At 58.8% G+C, this 11,419-nt stretch overlaps 3 protein-coding genes across 3 annotated transcripts in view; 2 read left to right on the forward strand and 1 right to left on the reverse strand.

The window, feature by feature from the left end:
• Positions 1–11,419, reverse strand: part of HMGCL (3-hydroxy-3-methylglutaryl-CoA lyase) — a 350,359-nt gene that overhangs the window by 250,073 nt on the left and 88,867 nt on the right. The gene's annotated exons all lie outside the window — the stretch shown is intronic.
• On the forward strand, positions 165–3,899 carry LOC118177772 (sodium-dependent phosphate transport protein 3-like). Its single transcript, XM_035345802.1, has 11 exons — positions 165–285; positions 457–614; positions 848–1,081; positions 1,159–1,246; positions 1,383–1,469; positions 1,818–1,936; positions 2,127–2,288; positions 2,487–2,619; positions 2,701–2,848; positions 3,192–3,282; positions 3,766–3,899. The coding sequence occupies exons 1-11, from the start codon at positions 204–206 to the stop codon at positions 3,895–3,897; spliced, it is 1,434 nt and encodes a 477-aa protein (XP_035201693.1). The 5' UTR covers positions 165–203; the 3' UTR covers positions 3,898–3,899.
• Positions 4,302–7,760, forward strand: RPL11 (ribosomal protein L11). The gene is made up of 6 exons (XM_035345824.1): positions 4,302–4,382; positions 4,678–4,828; positions 5,143–5,249; positions 5,639–5,770; positions 6,637–6,747; positions 7,685–7,760. The coding sequence occupies exons 1-6, from the start codon at positions 4,377–4,379 to the stop codon at positions 7,712–7,714; spliced, it is 537 nt and encodes a 178-aa protein (XP_035201715.1). The 5' UTR covers positions 4,302–4,376; the 3' UTR covers positions 7,715–7,760.

Below are 11,419 nucleotides of genomic sequence, written 5' to 3' on the forward strand. Positions count from 1 at the left end.
ATGCGGAGGTGGGCGTGGTCTGAGCGGCAGGGGGCGGGGTTAGAGAAGGGGGCGTGGTTAGCGTGAGTAGGCGGGTCCCGAGCTAGCGGGGGCGGGGTCCGTCCCGGGGGGCGGGGCCGGCGGCGGCGGCATGTGGCAGCGCCCCCCCCACCCCGCCCAGGGGCGCGGACCCCTCGGCTCCGCGATCGGGGAGCGACGGGAGCATGGAGCGGCCGGAGAGGAGCGCAGAGGCCCCGCAGGAGGCCGCCCCCCTGCTTCCCCGGCCGCCTCTGCCCCCCAGCTCCGGTACGCCCAGTCCCGGCGGAGCGGGGCAGGGGCAGGGATAGGAACGGGACGGGCGGGCCGCCGGCAGCCCCCGGGGGAAGGGGCCGGCGGGAGCGTGTGGGGGGCAGGGGTGCCGCAGGGCTCGGGGCTGTCCCGGACCCCCGCACCCCTCCTGAGGCCGCCTCCCCGCAGGGCTGTGCTCGGCGCGCTGCGCCCTGGCCCTGCTGGCTCACGGCTCCCTGCTCGTGGCGTATGCACTGCGGGCCACCCTCAGCATAGCCATCATCGCCATCACCGGCGGCAGCTCCCCGACCGGCAACCGCAGTGCTCCCGGCCCGCGGCTGCCTCAGGTGGGAGCAGGGGCGGACACGGATCACTGGTAACCCAGCGTCGCGTCCCGGCCGTGCTTCTTAGGGCAGGCTCAGAAGCAGCCGAGGAAAGCCTCGAGGAGGAGGGGGGTGAATAGTGGAGAGCTCCATTCGTTGTCCTTAGGACTGCGTATCCTGCTTGCTTCTCCCCTCCTGGCGCAGTCCATGCCTGGAAAGGAGAGCCCTGTCCAACTCCTGCTCCCCATCCCCACCAGGCCCCCGTGTACAACTGGAGTGCTGAGACCCAAGGGATCGTCCTCAGCTCCTTCTTCTATGGCTACAGCCTCACGCAGGCGTTGGGCGGGTACTGTGCAGGGCTCTTTGGAGGGAAACTCATCCTGGGCAGTGGGCTCCTGCTCTCCTCTGCCCTCACCCTCCTCGTGCCACGAGCTGCGGAGCTTGGCGTGGGCTTCCTCGTGGGGCTGCAGGCGCTGCTGGGCTTGGCTCAGGTCAGTTGCAGCTCTGGTCGGCCCTGGCTGCTGCTCCCTGTGTCCCTTCCCTCCATGCTCCCCGTTTTCCGTTGCAGGGGGTGATATTTCCAGCTCAGTACACGCTCTGGGCAAAGTGGGCCCCTCCGCTGGAACGCAGCAGGCTCATGAATATCGCTGATGCTGGTAAGACATGAGGGCATTCCCAACCGCTGATGCAGTGAGCACAGGCCCTTCCCTCACCCCCATCTTTCCAAGTTGGTCCTTGGTGCTTGGGTACCAAAGTCCCTTTAAAACACCTTTTTTGGTGTCTGATCCCCAGGATGCACTTTTGGAACTTTCTCTGCTCTTCTTGTGGCTGGATTCATCTGCCAGAGCCTGGGTTGGCCTCTTGTCTTCTACATCTTTGGTGAGTAGTGACCCACCGTGTCCCAGTTCCAGCCCCACAGCAGAGCATTTGGTGGCAGAGCTCCCAGAGTTCCCCACCAGAGCCCTGCAGGACCATCTCCTTTGCCCTCCCACACAACTCCAGCTCCCCTCTCAGCTGCCAGGCCAGGATGAAGCCCATCTTGCTGGGGTACTGTAAGGGAACGTGCTGAACCTGTCATGACATTGAGCAGGCCCCTTCCACCATGTGCAATGGGTTCAGGGGAATTTGTCCATTTCCATCCTTTGCACTCTGTTTCACTAACACCAGCCTCCCCACGCTGTTGCTCAACTCTGCTGTGTTGCCCACCCAGAGCCCTGCTCCCTGCAGGTGGCGTGGGTTGTGCCTGGTGCCTCTGTTGGTTCCTCCTTGTGTACGAGGACCCCGCGTGTCACCCGTGGATTAGTCCCAGGGAGCGGGAGTACATCGTGTCATCGCTGGCTCACCAGGTACACACAAACCCTTTGGGCATGCTGCGGACACTGGTAAGGGGACTGCTGTGGTTCTGCTGGGCTTCTCACACAGCAGGCAGAGCTGGTCCCAGCCTTAGCAGCAGGTGGAGAGGCCAAAGAGACCTGGGGCAGCCCGCCTCTAGGGGACAGGAGAAGGAGAAGCCCTGACTGAGGGCTGTCCTTCCAGGGCAGCTCTCATGGCCACTCCCTCCCACTCGGGGCCATGGCCAAGTCGCTGCCTCTTTGGGCGATTGCCATTGCCTGCTTCTGCACAGACTGGTTGTTCTACATGCTGCTCACCTCCATGCCCACGTTCATGAGCAATGTCCTCCACTTCGACCTCAGAGAGGTGAGTGCTGCCCTGAGGCTGGTCTCTGCAGCAGTGATGGGACTTGGTTGCTCTCTAGGCTGGAAACATGGAGTTTCCTCAGGGACGTTTCTTCCTGAGGACCAGTGGCTCTGGGAGCAGCGGTGCTGCAGGCTCAGAGCCCCTGGCTGTGTTGCTTCGTGCCATGGAAGTGACAGTGCCTTGTTTCCTGCTCTGCAGAATGGGCTCCTCTCCTCCCTGCCCTACATTGGGAATGGGCTGGGGCACATCCTGGCTGGGCTGCTGGCAGATTTCCTCCTGGCCCAGCGAGTGCTTGGAACAGCAGCTGTCAGGAAGCTCTTCTCAGCGCTGGGTAGAACAGGCTTTCATCTGCTGTGCAGCCTTCCTAACACACCCATGTGGCACATAATAAAACACATTCCCTTCTCTCAAGGGATGCTGCTCCCCTCCGTCTTCCTGGTGGTTGTGCCTTACATCGGCTGCAGTTCCACAGCTGCTGTGGTCCTTCTAACGCTGGCATTGACGATAATAAGCATGACAGGGGCAGGCATCAACATTAACCACATCGATATAGCTCCCAGGTAAATGGTTCTGTCCTTCATCCCCTCCCTGGCTTTGTGTTCTTCCAGTTCCCAGTCCCCCAAAGCTTCTACAACTCCTACTCGCTTCCCTCATTTCCTGCAGCTAGTCTCTTTGTAAACTATGGAGTAAAAGGCTTAAAATCCCCCCAGTCTTGCAAGGTAGATGCTAGTGCTGCTCAGCGTGACAGGCACTGTTCATGCAGATGAATTTAAAGATGTTCCTTCTGGCTGTGGATCTCAGTGGCCTTGTTCCACTGCAGGGAAGGGGCTGGCAGCACCTGCTCCTCTCTTCTGACAGTTTATTCTCTGCCCCACTAAGGAAATCTTGGCTTCCTTCCTCCAGATACGCAGGGTTCCTGCTAGGAGTCACAAATACCGTTGGCATAGTCTCAGGAATTATTGCACCTACTGCAGTTGGACTTCTCATCAGCCAGGTAATTTGGGGCCACCAACCACAAGCATATCCCTGGAAGAAAGCACAGCTTTGCTCTCAAACAGATTGCTTTCTTTGCACTGAATCAGAATTTAGTCCCAGCCAGCCCCCTCACAACACACGCATGCCACGTAGCACCCTGCAAACCACAGTCCCCGCTCTGAGGACACGGGATGAGTCAGGAAGGTGGAAGAGCCCCACATGGCCCCATCTGGGTGTGCTTAGAGAGGGAGAGGGGTGAGGGAGAGGGGTGAGGGAAAAGCTCTTCGCCAAGCAGGAAAGCTTCCTAAATTCAGCCCAGCACACGATGTTTCCAAAGTTGCTGAGGCAGGAAACGTATCTCCAGTGAGTGGGTCTGGTGTATGCCTTGAGCCGCTGTTGGTATCAGTGGCAAGGAGGGATGGAGCTGAGCTTAGTGCCGGTGGTTTGGGTGATCACTAGAGGGAGGGTGACAGCATTATGGCCTGTTCTTGGGCTCCCCCAGGATCTCCAGGCTGGCTGGAGGGACGCCTTCTTCATGGCTGCAGCCCTCAACGTGTTCGGCATCATCTTCTATACAGCCTTTGGCAGCGGGACCGTCCAGGACTGGGCTCGAGAGGAGCCCGCTGAGCCATGACAGCCGCCTGGCGTGGGGCTGGCGGGGAGCAGAGCTGGTGTGGGGCGGAGGAGAGGGGTCGGGGGGCGGCGGGGGAACGGGATGGGGGCGTCAGTGCTTTGTCACAGCCTCTGCACAGCCACACAACGAGATTTTTCCACAAGGACACGAGCCGGTTGTCTGTGGGTGCCCTGGTGGGAGGTGGCGGTAGTAGTACCCAGTGAGCAGACCTGATGAGCCCCGCAGAGCAGGGGGCTGCTGAGGGAGGCCTCGAAGAGCCTCCAGAACCCTGCGAGACCCCCAGAACCTTCGCTCCCCCCCGGGGCGCGTCCCCGCGCCGCCGCCTCACGAAATGGCCGCGGGGGTGCGCGGTTGCCAGGCAACGTGCGGGGGGGGGTGGGGGGGCGGGGCGGGGCGGGGTCGGCCTCCGGCCGCCAGGGGCGCTGCCGCCCCATAAGGCCCCGCGGCGGCGGAGTGCCTGCCTTTTCCCCGCCTCCGCCATGGCGGTGAGTAGCGGCCGCCGTGGGACGGGTCGGGCCGGCAGCCACCATCCGCATCCATCCGCCCTCGGCGGGGCTCGTCCGTGCCGCCGCCCGCGTGGGAGGGGGCGGAGGGGGCCGGGGGCAGCTCGCGGGGAGGGAGGGCTGGCGGGGCGCCCAGCGGGGCCGGCCGCCATGGCTAGGCCGCAGGGCCGGGCCCGGTCCGGGGGCGGTGTCGGTGAACGGCCAGCAGAGCCATGCCGGGGCGCGGGGCGAGCCTCGAGCCGGTGCCCGGCCTCAGCCCCGCGCCGTTTCTCCACAGCAAGACCAGGGTGAGAAGGAGAACCCCATGCGCGAGCTGCGCATCCGCAAGCTCTGCCTTAACATCTGCGTCGGCGAGAGCGGCGATCGCCTCACCCGCGCCGCCAAGGTGCTGGAGCAGCTCACGGGGCAGACCCCCGTCTTCTCCAAGGGTGAGCGCTGCGGGGCCCGGGGGGAGCTGCCGTGGCAGGGAGGGGATGCTGTGCCCCCCCAGAGCAGAGCCGTCGAGGGGAGCGCTGCTCCTCGGCCCTCAGAGGCCTGCTGGGGCGAGTTGTAGGCCTTTGAAGCTGGTGGCTGCGTCTGGCTGGCCAGGTGTGGCTGCAGCTCTGCTCTCATCACAGAGAATGTGCCATTGTCACAGTTCTTCTTCCTTTAAAGTAATTTCCCAGGTCTTTGTAAGCAAGCTCTGAGTCCCCAGGTGCATGTTGTTTGAATAGCTTCTAAGTGTCATTATTGCTGCCCACAGCACGATACACTGTGAGATCCTTTGGCATCAGGAGAAACGAGAAGATTGCCGTTCATTGCACGGTTCGTGGGGCCAAAGCAGAGGAGATTTTGGAGAAGGGATTAAAGGTGAGAATTTGATCCAGGTCTTTGACTTGTGAAAGAACAAAACTTAGCGGCTGAAAAGATACTTTGAAATGCTGCAGCTGATCCAGTTACGGGTCAGTTGTGGATTTAAGGGTTGGGGTGGCATCTCTGATACCCAGGCTGCTGCCTTTGCATTGTTTCTGTACTTGGCTGTTGTTCCTTCCTTATTTAAGAGCTAGTTGGTGCAGTTGCTGTTATCTGTAGAGATTCTGTATTTGCTGCTGTGCTTCCTGAGCAGACTGTGGGATAAAAAATTTGGGGCTGAAGGCTTAACAGCAAGTAAGCAAGATGTGGGTCTGGTAGCTGTTAGAACATGCGGGATTTGTGTCTGCAGACAATAACAAAGTGCTGACTGATAACACGTGTTTCAGGTGCGAGAATATGAGTTGAGAAAAAACAACTTCTCAGACACTGGGAATTTTGGCTTTGGAATACAGGAGCACATCGATTTGGGGATCAAATACGATCCCAGTATCGGTATCTACGGCTTGGACTTCTACGTGGTGCGTATTTCCCCACTTCGTTGTATTCACTGGGTTTGTGTGAAAGCTGTCGAAGGAACCTAGGCTGAAAGGTGGCTGTTGTTAACACTGCTGGAAGATGGAAAGATGTCAAAATCCATGCCTAAACTGGGGTTCCTGGGGCTGCCATAAGCCCCTAATGCATGGTGTCTTACAAAGTGTCTTCAGAGTTAAATACTTTTGCTGTCACTGGTATTCCTGTGATAACACCGAGGAAAAACTGCTAGGAAGTTAGGAAGGAAAAAGCAGCAGTGTGGGGGACTGCGGGAACGGAGGCTGAAGGACGGGCTAGCGTTAGCATTAGGTCAGAGGTTGGACTCGGTGATCTTGGAGGTCTCTTCCAACCTAGATGATTCTGTGATTCTGCTGTGTTCCTGTGTTGCTGGTGAGCTCTGGCTCTCCAGTTCACGAGATGGTGGTGGGGCAGACAGCGGTGGTGGTGGCTGGCACGTTTAGCTTTCCTTCTGCTCTGCCCCACAGCACTACAGAACAGAGGGGAGCTGTTCTGTGCATGTTAGTGCTGTTTCCAGCGTACTTTTTCTCAAGAGCTGAGGCCTCTGGGTATGGAGCACTGCATCTGCCATGCTCACATTGGTTTCTCTGAGTGTATGTGCGGAGTTGTCCAGTGTAGGAGCTGTCCCCATTGGTTCAGCTGCCTGCTCAGAGTTATGTAGATCTCAGTTTACATTGAGGCTGGTGAAGATAATACTTGAAGTCCTGAACATGACTCAGAGAGCAAGATGTCGCTGGTTTGGAAGTTCTGGACTACCTTCCTAGAAATGTGTTTGTTTTAATGAAATAAGTGAATGCCAGAATGAAACAGTGCTTCTGGTCTCCTCTCCTGGCAGGTGCTGGGCAGGCCTGGTTTTAGCATCGCTGACAAGAAGCGCAGAACTGGCAACATCGGAGCCAAGCACAGAATCGGGAAGGAAGAAGCCATGCGCTGGTTTCAGCAGAAGGTAAGGCCCAGCCTCGTGGCTTTCATCCCAGGAGATGCTGAGCAAGTATCAGCAAAATAAGTCTCTGGTTTGACCTTCCCTGTGGAAGGAGTGGAACAAGTCACAGGGCAGGATGTTAATCGCTGCTTAACGCACTGATTTGGATTCCCCTGGAGCAGTAGAAGCTCCATTTGGCAACAAGTGCTGTCCATGCCCCTTTTCTGTGTGGTGAGCTGCTCACGCATGCTGGCTGGTGTGTTAAGCTCCCCTGCAGTTACCGGAGGTGTGGCTGTGCCCAGCTCACCGGTGACGAGGCAGGGTTCGGTGTGCTCATGCAGTACACTCCTAGCTCAGCCACCAGGCTTGGTGGATGGAGCAATCCAAATAAAACCTGTGCGTGGGTTTGGCTGCCCATAACTCTCCCTGACACAGACTGGATCATGAGTGGGAGATGGCAAAAGGTTGAGATTTGTGGAAATAGGCCTCTGTTTTTTTTTTTTTTCCCTCTTTGTTTTTAAGAGGTGGAAGGGGTGAGCAGCCTGTCTGGTAGCTCTTCATTAGACAGTCTGCTCTGAACTGCACTGGTCCCACCCTGCAGAGGGGGAACCCCAGCATACTCCTGCTGAGTGGCTTTTGTTCCCACCTCACCTTGGTTCTGCCAACTGCCAGAGTTTGCCTTCAGGGTCCAGATCAGGAGCTGTAGAAGGGATGAGTTTATTGTGGTCAGATCCGCCTCTGAAGGGTGGAGCTTCTTGTTTGGTTGGCCTGGTGAGTGGAGTTTAGTGCTTTTCTGAACACAGACCCCCTGGGAAATGAACAGTGTGGCAGCTAGCTCATCGGGGTGAACTGGTGCTGAATGTCGTGGCTGGCTGGCTTGGGATGAGTGTGGTGATGCAGTTTTTTCCCCAGGGGTGCCGTACCTCTACCTGACTCACTTGTCTTTCTCCTTTTCTCACAGTACGATGGCATCATCCTTCCTGGTAAATGAACAGCTCCTGTTACCAAAGAGCAAATAAAATTTTATAACTCCCTAACTTCTGTTGTGCGATTTGTGGGGGCTCTTCCTGACCTGGGAAGCTGCTGGGACTTGTGCTGAAAAGGCAGCAGGAAGACAGGGACTGCGGTGCTGTGTGCTTGAAAAGAGCCTCCCGTTCCCAAGGAGCGATTGCTGGGCTTACACTGGATGTAGTCTCTGCTTCTGTATTGCCTAAGAGCACGAGCAATACAAGAAATCTTCCTAGAAAGGTAAAAGGGGGGAAAATCAACAACAACAAAAATACATCCAGTTTTTGAGTGTTCCCACATTCCCGTTTGAAACTCTAGTCTGAAGCTTGGCAGTGACCTCAGCTCCTCCAATGCATGGGGTAACAAATCTGCTGCGGGCCAAAAATAGCTGTTGCTGCTGTCCCGTGTCTGGGTACTGTTTGTTACACTTGGCCATAAAGATTGCGTTTCTTGGAACGGAGTAATCTGCTTGTATTTAGCACTGGGCAAAGAGGAAGGGGGTACTCTGTGTTCTTCCAGAAGTTTAGAGACTTCAGCAAAACCACAGAGAAGGAAGAAAATTTGGTAAAAGTCACTTGCAGGAAAGAGGGTGTGGTGTTGAGGTGGGGCAGCACTGAGCTGAGGGAGCAGGGAAAATGGAGCTGCCTGCAGCCCCTGCTCCCTCCCAGCTCCACACAGAAGCCGAGGGGGTCAGGAGAAAAGCCCCAGGCACGTGAACCATCCCTGGTATCGTGGTGCTTCATGGGGAACGTGGAATGAGTGCCAGGGGTGACTCAGAAGTTAAGCTTATGTTTGCGTTTTTTAAGAAGAGGTGCAGTACTGGGGACGCTTCCAGGGTGCAGCGTAGCTGTGCATTTTGTGAGGCTTGGCCTCGTGAATTAAGTGGCTTGGGCATCAGCTTCTGCCGGGCTGTGTGGAGGATCTGCCCCTTCCCTCCTGCTCCCCGGGCTGACTCTGAGCGTTTCCACAGAGGGGAGCCCCTCGTTCTGCCCACGGAACGGCTCCCTGGAGTCCCGCAGCTCCCCGTGCCAGCGGCTCTGAGCCTTGCAGCCGAGCTGCACGGGAGCGCAATCAGCATCTCCCCCGTCACACCGCCCGTTCCCCGCCCGGGCTGCCGGACACCCGCGCCCCCACCCCGCGGCGCTCCGGGGGAGGCGGGGCCGGGCCCTCCCCGGCTACGTGCCAGCACTCAACATGGCGCCGGCAGCGGCGCCAAGCCAGGCCCCAAGATGGCGCCGGCTCGGCGCTTCCCTTACCCGCCATGGCCGTCGCCGGCAGGGCAGCGCCGTGCGACTTCCGCTTCCTGCCCTCACCCAAGATGGCGGCGGCGGCCGGGAAGCGCCGTGTGGCGAGCGGGCGGTGAAGCCGCTTCCGCCGCCGCGGCCCGTCCAGCAGTAAAAATGGCGGAGTCGGTGCTGGAAGTCGTTGGCCGGCTGCAGTCGCGGCTCGCGGGCAGCTCCGAGCCCAAGAAGGTGACGGCGGCGGGGGGGCAGGGCCGGGCGTGGTGGGGTCGGGCGCTGCCCTGGGGGTGCCGGCGGGAGGCGGCGGGGCTGAGCCTAGCTCAGCTCAGCCCAGCCCCGGCCGGGTCGGGGTCGGGGGCCGCGTGTGGCGGCAGGCCCCAGGCGGAGCGGAGCGGGGCCGTGCCCCGGCGGGGGACAGCGCCGCGGCCCCGAGGTCCCGGCCGGCCCCGCGCCCCTGGCCCAGGCGGAGCTGCTGGGGCCCCGCGCCCCAGAACGGATCCGGGGGTGCTGGGGGGCCCTTCCCGGGGTCTCGCTGCTGGTGCCCGGCGCGCTGCGGGCGGTAAGAGTGCTCCCGGGCCCGGCCCGCTGCGGCCGCTTCTCTCTGCGCCCGCTTCTCTCTGCGCCCGTCGGGCCCCGTGAGCCGTGGGGCCGGGCTGGCTGCGCACCGGTCACCCCGTGCCGCTCGCTGTCCCTGCCTCTGCTGCCCCCCGGCAGCTCTGTAGGGGCCGGGGACGTTCTCAGCGCCAGCAGGCTGCGACCAGCTGCGGTGGTGGCCCCCAGGAGAAAGGGTCCGGCAGCTCTCCGTCCTTATTTCCGATACTTTTCAACAACGCCCCTGGAAGCATTGGCATTTCTAGTCCCTGCCTGGTGGGCAGTGTCACGCAGTGGCTTTGTGCTTCCTCGCTCTAACAGTTTCCATCACCCTCTGCAGCAGGCACTGCTCTCCTGTGCCAGTGGGACAAACCCGCAGCACCTCTGGGTGCTGCCCCTGCGTTAGGGCACTGCTCACAGCCCAGCTTCCTCGTCCTGTCCTTCTGAAACACTCCGGCGGTGCTGTGAGAGAACAACGCTTACCCGGTGTTGTGTAGAGCTCTGTGTTGGCTGGCTGGAAGGTGCTGAGTGTTATTTTTAGGTGAAAATTTTCGTACTGACATGCGAAAATGAAACTGGGTGCTGTTGTAATGGTTTGGAAATAGCCTTCTTGGGTTCTTTTTTTTTTGTTTGTTTCTTTTTTTTTTTTTGGTGGTGGTTTCTCCCCCCAGCAGGGGAGGTACAAACTTTGCAGCAAGACTGCTCTTCTGGGGCAGAGAGAGAGGCAGCACAAACAAGAGAGCGACGTGATGGAGAGGATGGGGCCAGGCTGCGCTGCGCTGATTTGGTGTCAGCGTGTGTTGTCAAAGTTGTAACAGTCTGCTGAACTTCTTTTGGAAGAGAAAACAATCTGCCTACCTTAAGGCTTTATCGGAGCTGGAATTAACTGAAGTTTTTACAGCTTCGGACTTTTAGCTGATTGACTGAAACTTTACCCTGTGCTGGGGCTATTTTGGAGAGCCTTCTTATACGTATCTGACCTGGTGTTGGTAAGCTACGAGCTGTGTGTTTTGCCTCCCACCTGTAGGATTCCCGAGATGAGCCACCAGGTTTGATCTGACTTCAGCTGCAGGCACTGAGTGCGCTGTGCCAGGCTGTCTCCACGGGGCAGGAAGGACAGCAGTCCTCCGTCCTCACTGCTCAGGGTCGTCCTCACTGCTCAGGGTCGTCTCACTTTGACGGTCTTGTGCGCATGCCCCCAAGGCCTGCAGCTCACAAGTGAAGCGGGGTTTTCCTGTGCTGGGTGAGCGCAGCTCCCAGATCTGTTCCTACCTGGTGCTGCTGGGCTCGGTTCCTGCCTGACGGTGTCAGCAAGTGCAGTTCTGCTATCTCGGGTGTTAGATAAGCACCTTACTGACGGTGCAGGTAACAAAACGCCTCGTTTCCTGGCGGTGTCGCTTCGAGGTTTACAACCTGGCTGAGAATTCTGCTGGGTTCCGACCTGTGTTAACACTTCTGGTGAACGTGCAGGTGTAAGAGCTCAGCAGTGAAACGTAGGCAATGGCGTGTGTGCGCTGGCCCCTCAGGAAGCCATCTCCTGCTTGAAGGCGTGCGTATGTTTCCAGCCACTGACTGAAGGGGATGTGGAATAAGCCAGTTCCAGATGGATCTGGCGATCTGCATCAAGACACGCGGATCCCCTGGCCTCAGACCACAACAATTTCCCCTACACAGAGCACTGAGATCAGCCCAGCTGAGAACAGCACTTTTCTTTTGGAGTTCAGCCCTGAAGGCAACAAATAACTGAAGATCAAAAAGCACGGTTGGAGGCATTCTGGTGAGGCATAGCTAGGAAATGGTTGGGATGGCACTAAGGGTAACGGGAGTTTCCCTTGGCACGTGCTCTCGTGGTGGGA

This window comes from Oxyura jamaicensis, chromosome 23 (genome assembly GCF_011077185.1).
Source record: "Oxyura jamaicensis isolate SHBP4307 breed ruddy duck chromosome 23, BPBGC_Ojam_1.0, whole genome shotgun sequence".
NCBI lineage: Eukaryota > Metazoa > Chordata > Aves > Anseriformes > Anatidae > Oxyura > Oxyura jamaicensis.

Coding starts and splice junctions, on each gene's coding strand:
- RPL11 (XM_035345824.1), top strand. Junction 4,829..5,142: donor GACCCCCGTCTTCTCCAAGG/GTGAGCGCTGCG, acceptor TGCTGCCCACAG/CACGATACACTGTGAGATCC. Junction 5,771..6,636: donor ACGGCTTGGACTTCTACGTG/GTGCGTATTTCC, acceptor CTCTCCTGGCAG/GTGCTGGGCAGGCCTGGTTT.
- LOC118177772 (XM_035345802.1), top strand. CDS start 204: ATGGAGCGGCCGGAGAGGAGCGCAGAGGCCCCGCAGGAGGCCGCCCCC. Junction 615..847: donor CCGGCCCGCGGCTGCCTCAG/GTGGGAGCAGGG, acceptor CATCCCCACCAG/GCCCCCGTGTACAACTGGAG. Junction 1,470..1,817: donor TCTTGTCTTCTACATCTTTG/GTGAGTAGTGAC, acceptor TGCTCCCTGCAG/GTGGCGTGGGTTGTGCCTGG.